This window comes from Epinephelus fuscoguttatus, linkage group LG6 (genome assembly GCF_011397635.1).
Source record: "Epinephelus fuscoguttatus linkage group LG6, E.fuscoguttatus.final_Chr_v1".
NCBI classification, from domain to species: Eukaryota; Metazoa; Chordata; class Actinopteri; order Perciformes; family Serranidae; genus Epinephelus; species Epinephelus fuscoguttatus.
The window spans coordinates 18,525,892-18,548,387 of record NC_064757.1 but is presented as its reverse complement, the minus strand read 5'-3'; the positions used below and the strand labels follow the sequence as shown (position 1 = coordinate 18,548,387).

Genomic DNA, 22,496 nt, shown 5'->3' with positions numbered 1-22,496 from the left:
TCAACTCGCCAAAAAGCCCTGAGGCAGCAGACGCACACTTTAAAGTTCATACAGATTTAAGCACTACTGGGTAGTCCCACACTAATTTGGAAGATTGGGCTACAAATCTTATATCATAACTCTCTCACTGAACTCTTACACGGCAGTCTTGGCATCTCTGGCACTGAAATCTGTTAAAATGGATCCACTCTTAAGAACCTCCAGGCCTCTGAGCCCCCTTCCCTGGCATTTCAAGCCCCAGCACAGGGTTTGGTTTTGGGCTGCAGTGCAGTGATGCCTCATTGTTCTCTGAGAGAGGGAGACTCAGAGGAAGTTTTGGCATTCCTTGAAAGCGACTCTTCTCTCAATGGGTTCATGGTCTGAGGTGCTTCCTCTTGCTGGCAAATGTCGTCCTGGCAACATCTATATGACCTCTCTCCTTCGGTGTATGCAGGGAGGCAAACATATGCTTACATAAACAGGCTTAGTTCATCACAGCTTTCTGCCAGGCCACATTAAACACTTACAGAAGCCACACTGAGAAGCTGCTGAACATGAGGCTGCCTACAGTGCAAGGCCTGCCTCTGTGAACTATAAACCATACATCCGAGCATCTGGAGAAGACATATCAGTTAGAAAATATCTCTGACTTGGGAGAAATAACACCAGGACATATCAGTTTTCACTGATAAAAGCAAAAATATTCCCCGAGTTCCCCCAGAGTTCTGATAAGACCTTCGTCTTCTGTATGACTTTGCATAAAAAACACTGCATCACTGCGCCCAAATTTGAAGAAAGGAATTACCGCACTACTGGTGTGACCAACACATTCTTCTCAGGGTGGGTGACTATATGCTGAGCAAAGGGGAACACCCATAGTATCCAAAATTTCACTAAAGCCACTAGTATGTTGAGTTTGGATACTTACTGGTGAGAATGTGTGGATCTACAGGGTGGAGAAGGGCAGAGCACCAAAACCAACCAAACCGCAGCCCAAAGCTGTTAAAGCTCAACACAAATGGGCAGACTCCCAGACCTTGCCATACGTGCCTGCAAGCTGGGAGAGTGTGGGTGGATGGGTGTGTCATTGCACACGCATGAAACCACTTCCTGGCCCTGCATAGCTGGTGGTAGCCACAGTGGTGTGGAGTAGTGGGGACCATCCTTGAGTTAAACATAAGTCAGAACATTGAAATACAGGACATTCCATCCCCACCTCCATGATAATAACTGCGCTAGCCCAGGCTCCCACTGCATGCCTGGGTGGCTTCAGCTGAAACAGCAGAGCCGATGAGGGCCAAGACAGAGCAGAGTGCGGAGACACACTGGAGGCCTTGTGGATCAGAGAGGAGGGATGCAGAAAGCAGATGTCTTCTCTGATCCCACTGAGAGGGGCAGGCAGAGGATCGACAGGACGGCTGCAGAATGGATTTCTGGACATATGCTCCATGAGCATGCAATCTTTTGCTCGGTTTCTCATTCTCCTTCCACTCTCTGACCATATTGCCCTGTCAATTTGTGATGCGCACACAGCAGAGTGATTCAGCACAGGACCTCAGTGGATGTAGAGTCGGAACACAGCGAGTCAGACTGTCAGGACTTCTCTTGACAATGGAGACCCTTGAATTATATTCACATGGAAACAATAACTAGTCAAGGATATAATAAGCATAAACGGCAAATTAGATGTCTGGCAGCCATTTCAACGTTTTAATCTTTTATTTACATAACTGATTGCCGTAATTAGGCACATAAATCCACAGAAATCTGAAGAAATCTGGTTCTCTCTGGATTAATAATAGCAGTCATTTAGTCTAACAAAATAATGCTCTTGGCTTCATTTGCCTCCAGCTTCTAGGCAGATTAACACACACACACACACACACACACACACACACACACACACACACACACACACACTTTTCTTTTTTACCATTTTACTCCAGTCAAAACGCTGCAAGAGACCCTTTAACAACAACCGTATTTAATGCTAATTAAATATACATAGCTCTCTGTTGTGACTATGGCCTAATGTAAGATTTTGTCACTAACCAGTGTCTTTTCTCTGCCAAATATCCTTTTTTTTTGCCCCACTATATACAAAATGACTTTTTAAAACACAGTTGGCACTGCTCACTTTGGGCTCAGTCCAACAAAAGAGACCTTCTCTGTCTGCTGTTTAAGAATTGTGTGTTTCATTCTCTGATAACATGTCATTGACCGACAGAATTTCCAGACAAACCACCTTCACATACACACATTTACATAAGAAGCTCAAATGTTGGCACAAATGAACACGCACACACACACACACACACACACACACACACACACACACACACACGTGATATCCCCTGGCGCGGTGAAAATGGGGTGCTTTCACACCGAGGTAGCCTGCTTCATTGAAATGCCACAGACTGGTTCCACAGTGGCATTGAGAGAGCCCTAACACACAGGGCCGGAGGAAAGTCTCAGTCTCTGAAAGAGGATCATTAGCATTGGCAACAAAGGCAAAGACACAAATTAATCTTGTATGAGAACCAGCAGAGAGCAGATTACACAGTTAAGGAAGCAATGATTGTTGTTGTGAAAAGAAGGGAAGTCTTTACCCTGATAAATAACTAATGCAGAGACTAAACAGAAGAAAGTAATATGAGGTAGGGGTGGAATATCTATGAAGATTAATGTAAAGGTCTGGTATACGCCTCGTCAGTCCCCGTTTTATCGCTTCTGATTTAATTTTTCCCCCAAAAAGAAAAGTCCTCAGTCAACCTCACTGGCCAAATAAATACAAATATTATATAAGATAGGTCATGATTGCCTCCACTGCCCTAAAAAGACCATGTGCTTATCTCTCTTATCACAATGCCTCTGAGGAAAATTGCTTACACTGTTTACAAGCTCCGAAGACAATCATCCAGTTACACCATCTGAAAATAAACCCCAAAACACATGAGATCATTTAATCTTGTCTGAGATACTGATCAGCAGGGAAACTCAACTTGCTTTGCCCAGGGGCCACTGTTGCAAGTGACAGGGGGCCTGGGGCCAGTTAATAACCTAATATTATCATTATATTATCATTATATATAATGAATGAATTGTTAAACCTATACACATTTGCTGTCTTAACTGATCTTTGCCAAGAGCTGCAGCAGCCCCACACAGATCAGGTGTACACAGGGGCATCTCTAGGGCTGAATCCAAATTTCCACCCTCTGGACTTGTGAACTAAACCCTTGCAGACTTTAGTCATAAGTACTGTGACGTGTTCACTGTCATCATGTAAAGTCTACGGGAGTAGAGACTTCGAGACACTGATAGACAGGCTTTAAGTGTCTTTCACTTGTTGCTATGGAAACATTCAAGCGACAAGTATGTACACAGTGATCAGTGCTGTCACATTCCTCACGCAAGTTGATGAATAGTGTCTGTTCATCTGTCCCAGCAGATAACAAATATATAAATCCCATGTATAGGCTTTCTTGTGACTGAACTAAATAATTTTCATACGTTTTTATATAACATATATGCTACACATATTCAAATACACTTATGTTTGTAAATAAGGGCCGGACTACGACTAAAAAATAAAATCAAATTGAATAGTGCTTATTGGATTACCTTTTATTGTTATTCTGTCAGTTTTCTTAGCCTATTTGCATTACACTGCACAGCTTTTAGCCTATAGGGTAGGCTACAATAATAAAACGCATTTTCATTGTGCTAACCTTATAGCCTATATGTATACATATCTCTGTGTCATTATGTGGTTGAATAATACCTCTGGTCCTACATGACTCAAGTAACGTTTTAATGCAATAATTGCTTTACACATTTATGAAAAAAACCCCAAAATGTTACGTCCATATTGCAATGATTTGTGGGTAATTAAATCAGTGAAGTCTACACCCCAAGCAGAGTCTCTGGAAGTCTGCGGAAAGTTCACTTGAGGTCCCTCGTGGACTGAACAACTTGTGGATTTGGACACACCTCAACACTCCCAAACTTCCTGGGAACGCTCCTGCAAAGTCTGTGACTCTGCAAGTGCAGTGAAGTCCTGACATTTGGATTCAACCCAGGATTTGAGGGCAGTTGAGGCTCAGCGGAGAATCTCCATTGGGGGCCCAGAGGGTCCTCCCCTGGCATTTTTTATTTGCTAAAAAAAGCTGTCTTTCAATGTTTTTATGCACACTGCCACCTTTTTAACATTCCAAGTAAAAACAAGCAGTGCGACTCAATACATTTTCAATGTGAGTTAAAAATTGTCGCCTGGCCCCCTGGCAGCCTATTGCTGGCCAAATATGGCCCGTGCACCATAAGTTGAGTATCACCGCTGTACAGACTTCAATACAATAACACTACTGCACCTCCAGGAGGTGTTATGTATTGTTGGCCTGTATGAACTTGTGCATCAGATATGAACTCACGCTGCTCAGACACCAGATCGGGGCAATTCTGACTACAAATCAATGTGAGTGTGCCTGACTCTCCAGGGGTTAGTGGTGTTTTCCTGTGACAAGAATTATAAACAACTAGTGCACATAAGTTGACAATGTGTATGCCTGCACACACATAGGCAGGGTGAAAAAGCAAGAGAGATTTAAAGAGCGAAGTAGGGAGACAGAATCAATACTCTATCTTTTCCATTTGCTATATCGCACCATTAACATTCCTTAAATATCCTCTTACAATTGAATCCACCACCTCCTCTTCTCTCTCTGATACTCTTTTCCCCACACACACATCCCTCTTTTTTCTGTCTAGTAACTCCATAACAATCCTCGGACCTTCCACAACTCTGTGCGGCTGAAATGTGGGTTTAATTTTACACCTAAAACTGGATGTTTCTGACTGAATAACCAAATACCAGCACTCTCAAGTGAAACCAAAGTAATATGCAAATTGCCACGGCTCACAGGCAAGTGTGTGTGTGTTTGAGAGAGAGGGAGAGGAAGAGAATGGAGATAGACAGAGGGAGGACTTTCCATCAAAACAGTATTAAAGTGGCCCGTGAGTAAAAATAATTAGAGGTTGGATTGGAAGCCGCTTCAGAGCCTGTCTGCTCTGCCGACAAACGGTGGCTAATATGAAGCAGATGTTGACATGGGAGCTTTGCAGGGAGAGGAAGAGGAAAACATGCATGAAGAAGAGTACCAGCTCTAATCCAGTGATAAACAGCTGAGAGGGATACACAGCTCTGACCTAGTTCTCAACTTTTGGATGCAGGCTTTTTTTTCTTACTGTTCCCTTGAGGGTGACTGTCCACATGCTGCAGCCAGAACTAAAGCAGTTAAAAGACACACAAGTGAGCAAACACAAGAGTTTGGAAATGTTGCAGTGTTGCTCAAAAAAAGTGTGTGAGCACAGTTGATCAAGATGAGTACCAAGGGAAGCGGGAATCTCCGGAGAACAAAATTATACAAGTATAATGCATTTTTTAAAAATAAAAATAAGCCATTATGAGAAAAACAAATGACAGCAACCACCTGAATGTGCCAGCATCCCAACAAAACTATGCAATATTAAACCATTTTGGAATATTAAAACAACACCATGGGATTTGGAAGACAACATAAAGCACATTTAAGTTACTACACCCACCCACTACTAAGTGCCACAGACACACTTTAAAGTCTCTGTAGGGATATTATTGTTTTTTGTTTAGAGTGGAGTAAAATGCAAAGTAGTTTGTAAATGCTGCAATTAAGAGCTTTAATTTGAGGACCTGAACGCAGCAGCTCAGCTCTCCGGTGCAGTTTAATTAAAATATCGCACAAAGCAAAAGGCAGGGTACACAACTCAAAAGCCTTCACAACAAGATTAAAAGTGTGCCAACTAAGTTAGTGTGTAGTGTGTGTGAGAGAGAAATCAGTCAAAGTTGAAAACAGAGAATCCCCTATAGTATATGTGTGTGTTTGTTTGTGTGTGTGTGTGTGTGTGGTGAGACAGTGGTGATAACTGGCGGACAATCTACGTCTACCTGTGATGTGTCCAGGAAAACGCTCTTTCTGAACTTCCCTCGCCGTATCTCCATTTCAAGGGCAGAGCCGCGAGCTACGGTTGCTCTCGCCGTTTGATTTCGGCAAAACATCGTCCCTGCTTTCTGCCAACTTCACAGATAGTCCTGTGCACAGCGTATTAGCTCAACTTAAAGTGAGCGCAAAGGGAGGAATCGCTTCGGAAGCTGCCAAACAACACAGCGCAGATCCAGGTGGCAACAAAACGGCCCCACCGGGTGGGAGAGAACTCCCAGGAGATTAAGGCAAGCCCCGAATCAAACACCGGCGTTTCCTCTGATGTGGGAGCCGCGACTGAAGCAAGTCTACTCGTAGGGAAGAAAAGAAAAAAAACCACACAGATTTACGGAGTCTTCCTACACAGCTGACTTTTCACTTTTCCCAACACTGCCCCTTGTGCGCGCAACAGTGACATGGTGACACCCCATGTGGTGGGGCTGGGACCTAACTTTGCCCTGTCCTGTGCCGGAGACCCCTACCGGCGATGAATGCCGTGTAGAGATTTACCACTGCAGTATCTCACATGCCTGCTGGAGGCCTGTTTATGCAAGTCATTCAGCGGGGACGGATGAAGCATGAAACCACACCAATTATTTTATCAACATTTGGTGCCTTGATTATTTTTATTCTGGCATATAAGAGAATATGCAGAATACAAAAAGCCCACACGAGGGCATTCTTGGAAATTAGACTACTTTTATATTCATGTATTTATTTATTCATTCATTTTTTTTATTGGATAGGGACAGTGCAATTTAACATACTTCCAATACAGAGTATGGGACTGAGAGTTTATCCTCTTCCAAAACACTTTTGTTTGGTGTGCATTTTTAATTTCTCCTAGCTATGTGGGATCAGAAGAACTAGGTAGATATAAAAAACTAAACTTTGTTAACAAAAGTTTGGTGTGAATGTCCTCAAACAAGGCAACAATTAAGTCCCAATGTTACTGATGCTAATTGGTCAAATTTGGTGCCATATCACAAGACAAACACCTGCAGACTGACTTGGCAGAGATGGCTGCCATCTTGTTTTTACATGGATTAGTGTATTGTGCTCTTACTACCACTAAATGGCACAAAAAAGTGTCCATGAACGAGGACAACGGCTCTAAGTTAAGTAGAATTAAGAATAAGGTCAAGAAAACCCAAAATGTGATGTCCTCATACAAGGACGAAGAGTCTCAGGGGGTTATATCTATTGCTAATTTTCAACTCTTGTGCCTAGTTGGGCTTAAACATGTGGACCTAAATTGTTATAGAAAAATATACAGTTTAAAACATCATACAACCACAATGCACTATGAACATGGAAGGCACAATAAAATATATAAAGCACAATCCACACACTATACACATGCCACAGTGCATATACCACAATACATACATCAAAACATATCCCACAATACATCTACTACAAAAGACATACCACTGAACGCATTCCACAATATAGCCTACTAAAATACACATACCACAATACACCAAAACACTTACACTAATACCCCTTAAAACTTTGAGTGCACTGCTCTGGTTTGCTTTTAGTCAGCACTTGACCTTTGTTGTGAAGGATTTTAAATCTGTAAGCACTTTGATTTTGGTGAGTAATGTGCTCCAGAGTTGACAGCCCTATATGGACAAAGCTGACCCGTATAGCTGTCCAAATCTAGATATACGATATGGTATTTTATAATTGCCATTCACGCTGCTCCTTGTCACTCTATTACTGTCAGAATATGAATATATTCTGTCCTCAAATTGCAGTTCCAAGTTCACTTTTTTTTCTTTCTTTCTTTTTTCTCCTCCAGAAAAACATTCAAAATTAGAAATGTAACAAATGAAAGCTACTACTGTCTACATAAATTACACAAGCAGCGTAACAAAAATAATTAACACTTTACTCAGACTTCATGAGGGCTAGCCTACTGACAAATATAATGTAATAAAGACATGAATATGCCCATGAGTTGTGTTCTGCTGGGGTATGGCAACACCACTTGGACAGACCACACGTAGAACTGCTGTTTTAGTAGAGCTGGTATGGGAATTTGTTAAGTTTATGATTATAATTACATTTGCAAATGATTGTTTAGGATAGTAGTGCATGGCTACCTGTATAATTAAGTCTATTTAAGTATTATAACCATATTTGAATACTGGAGGGATGCATCCCCTCAATATATATTAAAATCACTGCCTTAAATATTTATTGAAAATTAAAATTCCCTTTGAGCAGTTCAGTGTGAGAGCCTTTCCCCACACTATAAGACTGATAGAATCAAGAACATGAGGATCAACCTCAATTACGGCTCAATCATATGAAAAAAAAAAAGTTTTACCTTACATGTTTGATATCACTGGAAATATTTAGGTCTTCACTAGAATACATATAGATGTAAGTGATGTTTGGCTAAGTGATGTACCTTTGAATGATATTCATAGTGGGTCCAGCTGGGTTAATGATGTTAATCGCACATGGCTTTGATAGCCTATCGTAAAGCAATAAAGAGGATACCAGATAAAACAATTCTTCTGATCTGTCAAAAGACCAGGATCTTTTTAAATAATGTGTTTCAGGTGATGCGTATTTGCTGCTCTTTGGCTTCTGAGAACACCCATTTCCTTAATAACAAAAATGCAGACTACTTAGAGGGCCTGGCTGGCTGGCAGGGGGGGCTTTGCCTCCATGGTACAACATTTTATTTATGAGCATCTGCGACAGGGCATGAAATCCAGCAGGAATGTGATTCACGATCTGTGGCGGCACCAGGACTTCACTGGACCTGCTGTGAGCGGAATTCTATAAGGTCAGAGGGTCATCGAGGATCAGTGTCACTGAGGCAGAGGTCACATCCACATGGAGTGTGACAGACTGAGCTGTGCGGCTGAGTCTTATAACTTGGACTCGAGTCAGCCTTGAGTCACAAATTTGATGAAATTATACTTGTCAACATTTAAAAAGACTTGAATTGGACTCAAACACCAATGACTCGTGACTTTACTTGGACTTGAGTCTACTGACTTGAAAATACTTGATACCTTCCCCTAAGCAAATCTATAAAGAGGAAGTAGACATTTGTTTTCAATGTGAGATGAGTTAAATACAACTAGACAGGATAGAAACATACAAAATTCATTCTGTTATGGCAATGGTTCAAAGTGCTAAATCAAGGTGTAATGTCAGCACTCCTTTTTTCTGATCTGTTAAAGTGTCATGAAGAGTGCATTATGACTTGTTTAGGACTCGAAACTCAAAGTTAAGGACTTGGGACTTGACTTGAGACTTACCTGTGACTTGCAAAACACACAAGCGTCCAGTCCCACCCTGTCGTTTTTACACAGATGCTGATTTGGGGCTGTTAGTGTGCCTCCACTGCAAGCTTAAAAGCAACATATTTCTGTCCCCCCATTCCTCAGTCATACCTTTAATACAGAACAGCGAGGCGGCACAACAGCGTGATATTCCTGCCTTGAACGGGCAGTGTAAAAGAGGCTAATGACTTGTTTCCACCTCTGGTGACAGAGGTCTGCTTCAAAGTCCCAGCCTCATGACACAAGGCGATACTGCATCTCTACTTAGTCCCACAAGAAGGTACATTTTATCCAGATACTGGGACTCACATCCAATTCAGGACTACTAGAGTCATGAACTATCCACCCTTGGCTCAAGGTAGGTGTGTGATTGCCTGTTCATTCTTTAATACTCTGTTCATTACTTGAAGTACGCAACGCACCAGGTCATCACACAAAACCTTGTACCGACTGATATTTTGTGCATCAGGCCTGAAATGAATCAATGTCAAAACTCTTTGCTTTCTCATGCTTTCAGTGAGCACTTCAGTGATGATATTACAAGAACGATTCACTGGTAAAAGGCCAGTGTTCAACAGAATCTCTGTTTATCTTATTTTCCTCATCTTATTTATCTGTTTGCTGCACATTCGGACACTGTGTAACCCCGATCACAACCTCCTGTATCGTCTAAAATTATCAAAATAAAGTGTGGTAAAGGAGAATCAAAGGGTACACAAAAGCCACAGATCAGCTGAAAGCCTTCAGTGATGCAGGACTGGAAATCAATGCATTATGATAAAGTCTTCATCAGGGTTCGTGTAATTGAGAGCCATTGTTTACTGTGATTTTATTTACAACGCAACTTCTTCAGCTAACACTGGGTAGGCAATTAACTGAAAATCCACTGTCTGGCATTATGGTATCATGTTGCAATGGCATGTTTGTTCATTTTTGTCTGAATCACAAACAGCCTTGATACAGCAATCTGTTGTCTCTCTGCCAATCATGAAAATCTATATTTAGTGTCTGTTTGCAGACACTTGTTTGTGTTCCTCAGAACAAAGAAAAAATAGAAATAGTGTTACATTTCCCAGCCTGCCTCAGCCAGATAACTCCAGTTTTGTGCACTATGCTGACAGTGAAACAACCCTGCATACACTTAAAACCAGTGATTTAGCATCAGCCACAAATACTCTGCTCTGCTAATGGGTTAAAGGTGTTTGCACCACAATCTTAAACTTACAATGATGACTGTAGTTCAGCAGTAAGTGTTTGGTGCTTGGCCTCTATGGAAAAAGGGAAAGGGGGCTTTTGGAGCCCCTGTTTCTCTAATCTCCCCCCAAGTCTCTTATTTAAAAGCGGAATGTTTGTTGATGTTGGGAGCTTGAGTAAATAGCTGAAGGCGCTGTAACTCATGCAGCAGTGTGATCTCACTTGGATGTCTGTCTGTCTCCTAGAAGGGACTATGTGAAATGCAGATTATGTTTACATGCCTCATGCCGCTCTGGTCAGTAGGGGGTAGACAGTCACAGAGGGGAGCAGTGCTTTCCCAAGCTAGGTCTGACCCCCTTTTAACTCCTCGCTGGGCTCCGTTGAGCCCTTTGGGCAGCTCAGTATGCTGCAGAGTCAGGCAAGCAAGGGGCTTATGTGCAGGCTTTGCCGCGGCAGATTTTAAATCCATCTGTGGGGAAAAGATAGGTCTGGTTTATCACCCCTCGTTTATAGTGCATATTCTGTTTGTAAATCCCACAAACTACATTTTCTCCTGTTACCGTCCCTCTTTTTTCCCTCTTTTGCCCACACAAATGCACACAAAACAGAAGAAAAAACAAAAGTGACTGCTACAGTGAGAATCAAATACAGCAGTCAACACTGGCACAGTCACAGTGGGCTATAAAATGCAGACCACAGTCAGCACACAAACAAAGGGGCCGCTCTTTACTCAGAGAGCAATGGCCACGGAGCAGCTGGAGGAAGATCACATGATATCAAAAACAGCAGACAATCATGCTGTTACATGTTACCACAAAATCCTATTCTGTTTGTGTCTCTGCCTCACACAGTCGCACATACAACGTATGATCAATTGCCCAACTGGAGGAGTGGGTGTAAACAGGCAGCAAATCACCCATATAGGAAATATGGGAAATCTGTTGGGCTTTCTTTTCATGGAATGAAAGTGCCACAGGCTCAGCAGAATGGCTGTGGCTTTATTCCCACTGTAATTACATGTGGTTTTCTATATTCTAAATATACTCTCCTATACAGTAACTATTGCCCTACTTCCTCTGCTGTTCTTACATCATTAAACTTCATTCTAGGATCAGTTTACAGGACAGCTCAGGAGATAAATAATAGCTGTGCAGACAAAAGCAGCAATGGACCTCATGTTCTCATTCTGCACAAGCATACCATATAAAATTATAAAACACTGGTGTCTGCTACATCACTATAAAACACTTCACTGTCCTCTCTCTGACCTGCAAACGCCCTTTTGTCTGCATTTCAGACTTGCAAAGTCTGAGGTTGTAAAGTTTAAGGGACGTGAAGACAAAACGTCTCTCAATGATCTTAATATCGCAATGACTTTGTTCAAACATCAATTTTTATCTCCACAACTCAACAAATGTCTTATACTTTCAGTTGATGAAACTTTGCCTACTCTCACCCTGAAATATGCACACACCTGATGCAAGCAGAAAAACATGATGAATGCCATCCTATATTGGCTGGTGGATGAGGGGGTCACCTCAGGGAAAACAGAAAGCTTGAATGCAACCCGTATACTGAAACGATTCTCTGAATTAACTGTGTGGAAAAGCACCAGTGGGACCGAAGCAGGACTCAAAGTCTGGCTGGCAATCAAATTCTTAGCATGCCCAGAGACACAAGTGTACAGCAGACACACAATTAGAAGGGAAGAGGGTTTGGCAATGGTTCTGCACAGGTTTAAACACCAAGCCATTATGTATTCATGCCACATTTCCCTATAACGTGATTACATTATACTAGTCTGACTTCTGCTGGACAGTATTTGCCATTACAACCACATATCATTGAGTCTGTCACACACACATTCGGGTAATAACTCCCTCTTTTGCTAATTAGTGAAATAAATGAGACAAATATATTTATAATGACTGAAAAATAGTGGCAACAATCACACTCATCTCTTGCCAAGTAGATTTTCATTTTTACAAAATTGCATCTATTCTACAGTGCAATAAAAACAAAAACACTGAGAGTTACCAACTGTGCTCTGATAGCCTTTATTTAATCTATTTACAAAGAATACAAAACTCTCCTCCTTGAACTCCGATGAATGTTCTGTTCCCAGCACGAAGCACTTCAGTTTATAACATTTCATTGAAACAAAACACATACATCAGGCACGACAGGGCGGGCGGCTGCTGCTCCAAGTGGTGCCCTGAAAAACTTAAACTATAAAATGTTGTGTTGATCATTTCATTTGTGGTGCAGTTTCGTCCAATTGGCGGCTTCTTTGCGTCCTTGCTTCAACCCCTGTAAAAAGAATATGATGTTAATAGAACTCCTCTTTTAAAAATCAAGGACTCCCACCTATTATAAAGCTGGAGGCATTCCATGAAAAAGGATCCTCTAGTTAAGAAGCATAACAGGAAAGATTGAGTAACTTCACCAAAAAAGGCGTCCAAATTAACATATACGCCCGCTGCTCCTCACAACATAATGCAAGAGACTGAACCTGTAAATAAAAGCTGTAAATCCCTTTTACAGCCCGTAATACATCAGTTAGCTCCTGTGTGCATACCAAGTAGTATCCCGTGTGATATCCGCTCATGTACCAGGAGATGAGCACGCTGCCCAGAGCCTCGTCATCCACCATGTCGGGGCTCATCGGTGGAGGTGGAGGGATCATCTAAGGCGGAGAGAGTGTGATCACAATACAGATGCTGCAGATTGATGATATCTGCTGTCTATCAATAACTGACAGTGTTTTCTCAATTTACCAGATTTCTAGTGAGTGTGTGCTTTTTACATGTGGATTGCAAAATCTGTTGCTCAGATAAAACAGTATCTACTGTTTTATCTGAGCAACAGATAAAACAGTATCTACTGTAGTTTTTGCATTTCTTGTTGATGTTGAAATATATTCCAACTCACTGGTGGGCCAAAAGGCATCATGGGAGGCCAGGATGGAGGTACAGGCCCGTGACCACCACCAGATTGTCTGCTTCCACCCTGGCAGAGGACATAAAGACACAGAAAGGGTTGAAAACAACACTGTGATGCCAGTTATACCAAACAGTAAGGCTTGATTTAATATATATTATTTTCAAAAACATGTCTTTCTTTCATTTTATGATAGAGAGTCACATCAATACAGAGGATAGACATATTAACATAAACACCAATAAAATTCATTGCAGTCCAATGCAATCCCCAGCAATAAATTCCAGCTCTGAGAGGGTGCTGTTTATATTCCAGTTTTATTGTCAACACTGTAAACGCTTCATTGTTTAAGTGTCATTTTACTATGACTGTTGCTGCAGCAAAGAGCTAAGCTTCGAACAGGTTTTATAAAGTCTTAATTGTCTTAAACTTGATTCTAACATTTTAAACTCAAGCAACAATATGTATTAAAACAGTCTATTATCAGTTCATTTTGTTTGCTGACTAATAAGGAAAAAGACAAGAAGTTTTTCTTATTACCGGTCTGAAAGCATGCATGGGAGGTGGGCCCGGAGGAAACCCAGGGAAGCCAGGACCCCACATAGGAGGAGGTTCTCTGTGAGCCTTGGACTTCTGAGGTTTACTGTGAGGTTGTTGTTTGTGTTGGTTTGGTGTAGTTGACCTGTCGCTCTCCTCTGTTGACGACTCTGCCTCCTTTACCACAGTTACAGAGAAAAATTACTAAAACCCTGATTCATCTTTTTTTTTGTCATTGTTTTCATACCACAATTGAATTATATTTGACTAATAAAAAAGCAAAATCAGGGGAAAAATATTAACTTATCTATCACCAAATTAATCTACAATCCATAAAAGATGCAAGCGCTTTACTAATTATAAATTAATCCGTGGATTGATTACACTGTGAGACAGCATTTTTTTATGTTCATAGCACTCCAGGAGTTATTACTGGATAAAGATCAAGTACTGTAATTCAAATTTATCTCACTTTGCCTCAACTGACCCCTACTTCTTCTTTCAGTTATTACCTACTATTACATTCAGTCTATAGTGGTCAAATAAAAGCAAATAACATATAAAACATGACAGTATGTCAAAGGTAATAGGTGTTATTTACTGTCATTTCATACACATACTGTTAATTTTGGTCATTTCTCATTTTTGGTGTGCTCTGGTGAGTAAAGGACATAACCCTGTGTGAACTGTGCCAGGGGATGATGCTGCTTTTCTTCTTTGAGTAGAGGTTGTACAAATATTACCTGGTTTGAGCTGACTCACTGCCAAGTGATTTTTTAAAATAAAAAATGACCCTAGCTTCTATTCACAGTGAACAGCAGAGTGTACAGTCTATGAGTGATCTACAAACTACGGTGCATGTGCGACAGGGGATTATTAGTGGGAAAATGTAAATGTTCAGTCTGGAAAGAAGCCCTTTTCCTTCGATTCTGACTGACGGACAGTAAAACCTGACTTTTACAGTAAAAAAACATGGTTATGCCATCAAATTTTGCTGTTTGGAGACAATATTATTTTTTTTTGCATTTGCATGAGGGAATAATTCAAAAACACCACCAAAAAATGTCAATAACCTGTTAAATGAACAGGTAAGAATATAACAATGACTAACATCTAACAAAATACATGAAATATACTGCATTTTATAAGCATGACAAAAAATGCTATGCACTGCTTTACCTTTGTATTTGTCTCCTCATCACCCTCGGAAATCTCTGAAAGCAAGTCTTCAAGGTTCTGCTCCTCCTCGTTGCCGTATCCCGTAAACACAACTACACAAGTGCCTCTCTTCTCATCTATGGACGAGATGGTGGCTGCATAGAGCTGGCCATCCTCTGACCAGTATGCACTGCACGAGTCCCCAACCTGCCACTGTGACACAACATAACAGAACGTAAACAATCTGGTTTGGTTATCTCCTGATTTGAAGTAAACCAAATCCAAAAAGGGTGCTCCAAACACAAATTTAGATCACTGACATGTGTTATGGAACACAGAAGCTAAACTTGTGTGCATTAAAATGTTAAAACACCTATGATGTTGATTTCAAGTCTATCATTGAGACCTCTACAAACTGCCAATAAAACTGCTGAACAATAAGCCTCCTTCCTGTATATTTATCTCCACTATTTAATTCCAGACTTGCCTCTTTATCCGGTGGTGCATTGGTTCGTTTCCTACTCTGGTTCTTTTTGTTGTTTTTGCGTTTCTTTCCTGGATGATTTTTCTCAGAGGATGCGGCTTGTGGCTCATCTTCACCCTTGAGGGCAGTCTGACACACAAAGCAAGACACATGAGTGGCAAGAACAAAGAAACATTATTCATGCACATTTATCTCTGCAAAACAGATTTTGCATATATGATAATTGATGGGTTCCATGGTTGCATGCACATATGATGCCAAGCCTCCATTTTACCTTGAATGATGCAACTGCCTTGTCATAAGCTTTTATCAATGCTGTGTCATCCCATATATCCGAATCATCACTCTGAAATAGAGAACAACAGATTAAACATGGCTCCCCTAAAGGTGACAGATTTTTAACAAGCATCTCCCATTACATGCGAAACAAGACAGATGAAGATTGTGGACTCTTGTTGATTTGACATTTTTAAAATCCTCCGGCGAATTTTACAGTGTAGCTTACTTCTGGAGTTGACCTGAAACCAGAACTGTCATGTTAACCTCATTGTGGATGCCACAGTAGGTTTGTCATCTTTGAGCAGCTAAAGCTACGCACGTTGTGTTTGTCCGACACACTGTATTACAATAAGGCAATATCTCGACAATTAAAAACACGACAGGTGCCCTGTGGATTTCTACTTTCATTTCTGTGTTACATTTCCTCTTTGTTTCGCAACTTAGCTGAATTTTGCACTGCCTTGTAGCTTAGCTTCCTAGCTTACCAACTCATACAAACATATAGCGGCCTGTGAAGTGTGGCATGTGTTGTCATCTTGTGCTCACTGGTGCATTGTAACTAACCTGTCCAGTTCCGCGTGTAAACAACACGTCTTTGCATCCATTCGCCATGTGAAGATGTGTAGATTTCACTGCTCACTGCTAATTGCTAAACAACTAACGAGTAACGTGCGTCGGAAATGGTGACGTACTATAGTAACGGTGACGTATATATATTGCGACGCAGCGGTTGGCTTGGCAACGGCAGTAGCGTTAGCTGGGTTAGCTTGCTGTAGTTGTCGACTTCTCAAAACGCGTCCTCCTAAACACAACACTGGTGTGTATTATTGTGGAAACTACTTTTATTTGCGTCTCTGGAGATGATTGACTCTCTAAGTTCTTTGGGTGCAAAAGTTGTCGTTGCTTCGTCCAGCGATGAGAATCACCCACCAGAAAACATCACTGATGGGTGAGTCCTAGCTTAGTTGTTGCTGAAATAACGCCAATAGCTTTGTCAACCTAAAGTTTCCATGTGAAAGTTAATGCCAGATGTACACTGTATTTTGTGCTGCAGTGCAGCGTTAACACTTGATGTTTGTCCCTTTCACCCAGTCACACTAACACGTTTTGGATGTCCACCGGGATGTTTCCTCAAGAGTTCATCATCCGCTTTGCTGATCCCACGAACATTTCTGCTGTGACAGTGGACAGCTATAATGGTATGGATGCTAGGGTAGTATTATACACCATAGTATAGTGGTCGTTGATGAGGTGGGTTTACTACTAGGTAGGTGGGCAGGTTCCTAAGAAGGAAGTGGGTGTACTCTCTCATACTGTATATTCCAATGGCTTTTTGACTGATAGGTGAATATACTGAAAACAGCCAGAAAATTGGAGAGAATTACCCATAAATCTTAGTATAAGCTACCCTCCACCACACCACTGATCATACTATTGCCACTGTCAAATTATTTTTTTATGAGAAATCAAGAAAAGAATTATTGTCTGAATTATCTGCTTTGACGATCCTCATGGCATACTGTAAACACGGGTTATTTTCCTCTATAAACAAACTAATAAAAGCTTGTACATATACCCACTCATTTCGATAATACTAAAACTGTATAAAGATATCAAATCTGTTATTGTAAATAGTTATTGTATGTGCTGATACTAGGTTTGACAATCACCAGAGGCCCAACAATCACATTTCCATATGACTGTGATTTAAATGTGTTGCAATATATGGTGCGTATTGTGATAATATATTGGGATTTATTACCTGTTTTTATCTGCAAATTATGTCCCCAAAGGAAGAAACTTTGTTGACATTTGTTTTATCTGATAAGATAAAGTTTTCAGTCTTTTCATTTCACTTCTATCATTTTTTATTGCAACAAATTGTATCTAGTGGACTGAAAAAGCAATTGATTTTATTATTCTAGTAGGCTATCAAAAGTTGAATTTGTTATTGTAATGTTGATAATTTACATATTAAACGTGGCATCTGTGTATCTGCCAGATACTGCCACGCAAAAATATCGCAATACTATGCTTCACTGATTTTTTTCCCCCACCCCTAGCTATACTATACAATATTACATTGTTAACAGCTGGATTATTTAAGTGTGGACACTCCTGCAGGTATTTGACCTACAGTACATGACAATGTCCGTTTTTCCACATAAATTAACAGGACAGAAGCTAAACACAATATAATAAATGAACACATACAGTCTAGCACATCCTAAAACTGAAGGGCATATACATGTATGATCAGCTGTCAACTCACCACCATTTTACTCTGCATGATCTTTTGCTAAGATTAACTTAAGACAAAGTACTCTGTGACTTTTTAAGTCCCTTTTTTTTCAGTAGTGTTTGTAATCACAAGTAAAGGGGTCTATGTTTTATATTATGACCAGGTGAGAAACACAGATATTGTTATTTTGCCTATTCCTCAAACTCTTTGATCACATATGTTAATTAAATTGCATATTGATATGGAAGATATTGGACTGATTGTATGGTCGCTGTAAGGAGGAAAAACCTGATTGAAATAGATGTACATTAAAAGAAGACACCACAAGAGTCTTGTTAGCCATGCTACCAGCACATTTAGGCTGTTGTTTGAGCCAAAAGCTGATGTCAGCATGTAAACAAGCTCATAATGACAATGCGATCATGCTGCAGGTATGATGTTTATACTGTAATATGTTCATCTTACTTTAGCATGTTGAGCAGCAGTCACACAAAGTACAACTGAGGCTGATGGGAATGTCATTAGATTTGCAGGTATTTGCTCTTAAACCACAGCATTGGACACATTGGAATTTTGACCTGATGGTGGCACTAGATAGAAACAGGATTATCCAAGTGATTACAGATCACCCTGAAGGGATCTTGGTTGTGCGTAGCAAATTTCATGGCAATCTATTCAACAAATGTTGAGACATTTTTATTCAAAATCACAAATGTCAACCTCATGGCAGTGCTAGAAAAAAAGTAAGACAGGTGTGACCCAAGTCGTTAGGATACATCATTGGTGAGCCATGAATGTCTGTAGAAAATTTCTTTGCAATCCTTCCAGCAGTTGTTGAGATATTTGAGTCTGTACTTAAGTGGTGGACCATCCATTGAGCCATGCTGGTAGCGTAGCATAAATTGTAATTTGCACATGCAATTTAACCACAATTTACCACATTTAACATGCTTATTGCCAAAATAAATTGCTCCAAGGCATTAGTGTCAGACCAAAACGTTCACAGTTTTCCTAGCAGCACAAGATTATATATTATCTGCAAAGAAAAATGTACTTAGTTTGTGGTTCCTTTAAACATTTTAATAGATATCTGGTTGTGTTTTCTGTCTTTTGCAGTCAGGCATCTAAAGATAGAGAAAAACACCTCAGAAAATGCTTCTCAGTTTGAGTCTGTCACAGAGAAAGGTAAGAGAAACATCCATCTAGAGTATCTGTTTGCACATTTGGTTTAAATGCCGAAGAATCAAAAATTGCGATTAACAAGCTGATTGTCTTGTAGAATTTGAACATACAGAGGGATGTCTTCAGTCAAATGCAATTTCGGTGAGTTGAAATTAAAATATTATTAAGTAAAACATATGAATGCGTATAATTAACAAGTAAAACAACTACTTGTCTTTATCTTTTTATATCTTTCAGCTAAATGGAGGCAGTGCAACTCACCTTCGTTTTATCATCACCTCAGGATATGATCACTTTGTCTCTGTGCACAGAGTTAGTGTACAAAATTGACACACTCGATTGTTGTGAATAAAAGCCTTGTGATGTATTTTTTGTATATATGTTTATGACATTATTTGACCATTGTAAAAATAACTAGATCTCATTATAGGCTCCGTCTGTTTTTAAACTCACACAGACACTGACATCTTGTCCCTGGTGGCAGACAGCTTTAACAGTAACTGGGAATCTGATAAGCATATTCCATGAATATGTGAGGAACATTGATTTGGAAAATCAATGAATGCATGTCTAACATTTATTTTATCACCTTAATCAGTGAAGTTGTATTTGCAGACAAAGCATACAATGGCAAGCTGAAGTACATTTTAAAATCTGGCCTCCAATTCTGAAATAAAGCTTAAGCCCATTCTCTATGTGTGTGCTTATTTAATGTTATGGATTCACACATGGGCCTTTTTATCCTGCATTCAACTGCTCCTTGCTAATTTCACAAGCTGATAGCTGGCAGAGCTTTAGAATAAACGAGTTGGATTGTGATGAATGGTAGAAATACTTACAAAGGAAGTTTCTCTCTGTGTGAGAGATAGAGTTAATTAACTAATTTTAAGCAGTGGGGGCTTAAGTTGGCATCCTGACAGCCTCCCCATGAGCAGAATTTGACATCCCCATAGAAATGGGGAACCATGGGCAATGCAGCTGGGGGGAAGGGGAACCAGATGGTTTCCCAGCCAACCAGCGAGTCTCCAAAGACTGCGGGCCTATTCACACAAAAGTACTCAAGCCACCTCCTGCACTTATATCCTCCACATACACACACCCGCACACAAACACTAACTCCTATCTACCTCCATTGCCATTTCAACTTGTCGGTAGCAGAGGGTTCAGCAGTGTGCGAGGACCCTTTGGGACTCCCTCCCCAATTACTTTGCTGACTGCAGAGGAGCTTGGGGATTTGCTGAGGCTGTGTTTGCTGTAGCCTGGTCTGCATGCAGTGCTCCAAATAAACCAATAAAAATATGAAATACATGCCTGAATAACTAGCCCCCTGATATTTTAGAGCAACTAATTGCTTAGGGGTATGGCTGGGATATAGCACATTTGAGTATGAGTGTGTAATGAGTAATGAGGGCAAGGTAGAAACTGATACAGTGCTATTGACTCATCTATTATTTACCGCTATGGAATATTTATTATAATGTTAGAGGTGAGGGTCGGCCATCAAATGAAGTGCAAGCTCCCATTTCATAGGAGTACAATTATATATTTTTTCCGCACTAGTTCAGATTGTGAATTTATTGCATTGGTTTGCTGTGAATACGTAAGCAGTGATGCCTTTTTTGTATTTTGAACAGGTCTGCAAATCTGCCTCCCCATTACTAATGAATTCGGGCTCTTTTGTGCTTGACTGTCAGCCGATCAGGAGAATCACAGCAGGATATGAGTGCATTATTATCATGTCACTGCAGGCCAGGGCTAAATTATCACCCAGTGTCTTCTGACGGCTGCCTAACTGCTGTCCAATCGCACTGAGACATCTGCTCGACCAGAACTCTGTATGTTCAGCTGAGTCCTTACAAAGAGATGTATATCACAACCTTCCCCAAAAACCTCTCTGCCACTGCACGCCCTAATTGAAAATGGTAGATTTTATCAAAAAGATAAATACTGAAAGCCAGAATGTAATACTTCTAACTGCCGTAATGTGCCATTGAAATCCTACTTCAAACTATTCTGCTGGTAAAGCCCATTAGAAATGGTTGCATACTTTTTTACATAAAAGGGAACATTGCCGCAAGGATTTTTATGTTTGTGGTGTACAATCATCTAAATAGGTGATGTCTTATATGAATATTTCGAGGAAGAAATCCCTTCATCCAGTCAGCTCTGTTGTTTTCTTTCATGTCAAACCAGCGACTTTGAATTTCTTGTTATCTCTTCTGTGTGGTCCTGCTTTCATGTCAGTGACAGAACCACGCGCACTGACAATGGGCCTTAATTTGATTTCAGTTTTGATTTGGTCCAATCAGTTTAGTAATGACAGAAGATGAGCTGGAAAGAGCTGCTGTGTGAGGAAGGAAACACTATAAAGGCCGAAATTAGATGATTAGGCGGGAGAGGAAAACAATCTTCTCATTATTTAAGTCCAAGAGGAATGGAGAATGATAATGAGGGATTGACAAAGAGCGCAGCTGAAAACAGCTTTGAATATATATCAACGGCATTCATATTTATTTATAAATCCAGCATTTGCTTGTGAAGTTGTGCAATAAATAGTAATGAGTAGTTTGACAAGCTTTTTTTTCAAAGTCTAATACCTCTGTGCATTTATAGTTGCAGTTTTATCCATTGCAGTATGGTTTACGCATAGGAGTAGATTTCAGGGTGGACGCAGGGGACACATACCCCTCAGTATTTAGAACATGTGCATTTGTCCCCCCCCCCCAATAAAAACTTTCAAGTAGCAGAGGACTTTAGTTTTGACAAAAGTAAAGACATTTATACCATAAACTGATGCAAAAATTGCAGAAATTTGTACATAAACATGAATGCAGAAAATGAAGTGTTTGACTTAAAATTTTCTGGCAGACATTTCATATGTGTCCCCCAAATGTTGAAACAAAACCTACATCCGTGGGTGTTCTTAATCAAAAGTATTCACCCATGCACCTTTCAAGTACCAGGGTGTGTACAGGTCCTCAAAAAGTCTTAAAATGTGTTAAATTAAGTTTTCTTAAAAGTCTTAAATCGTCTTATCATCTCAAATAAGCTGGTATTAATAGTTATTAAAATGTCTTAAATTTACTTGGTTATATCTTTAGACACCCTGAGTACATTAAAGGACCCATTTAGTAATCATTAAAAGCAAACATTATACAGATTGTTCCAATAAT

The 22,496-nt window shown here is 40.3% G+C and overlaps 3 protein-coding genes across 3 annotated transcripts in view; 1 reads left to right on the top strand and 2 right to left on the bottom strand.

Moving 5' to 3' along the window:
- Positions 1-6,404, bottom strand: part of rtkna (rhotekin a) — a 69,511-nt gene extending 63,107 nt beyond the window's left edge. The window contains exon 1 of the mRNA XM_049577933.1: positions 5,963-6,404. Within this exon, the coding sequence (XP_049433890.1) occupies positions 5,963-6,073 (111 nt within the window). The 5' untranslated portion in view covers positions 6,074-6,404. The remainder of the gene's footprint in view (positions 1-5,962) is intronic.
- A 6,130-nt stretch (positions 6,405-12,534) lies between these two features.
- Positions 12,535-16,601, bottom strand: smn1 (survival of motor neuron 1, telomeric). The gene is made up of 8 exons (XM_049578192.1): positions 16,464-16,601; positions 15,895-15,966; positions 15,624-15,749; positions 15,158-15,349; positions 13,982-14,155; positions 13,433-13,510; positions 13,080-13,187; positions 12,535-12,811 (listed from the first exon to the last, which is right to left on the bottom strand). Exons 1-8 carry the CDS (start codon positions 16,509-16,511, stop codon positions 12,755-12,757), a joined length of 855 nt encoding a protein of 284 aa, XP_049434149.1. The 5' UTR covers positions 16,512-16,601; the 3' UTR covers positions 12,535-12,754.
- A 28-nt stretch (positions 16,602-16,629) lies between these two features.
- hspb11 (heat shock protein, alpha-crystallin-related, b11) lies at positions 16,630-21,479 on the top strand. The gene is made up of 5 exons (XM_049578194.1): positions 16,630-16,848; positions 16,992-17,098; positions 19,258-19,326; positions 19,421-19,464; positions 19,561-21,479. The coding sequence occupies exons 1-5, from the start codon at positions 16,760-16,762 to the stop codon at positions 19,651-19,653; spliced, it is 402 nt and encodes a 133-aa protein (XP_049434151.1). The 5' UTR covers positions 16,630-16,759; the 3' UTR covers positions 19,654-21,479.
- Positions 21,480-22,496: the final 1,017 nt, after the last annotated feature.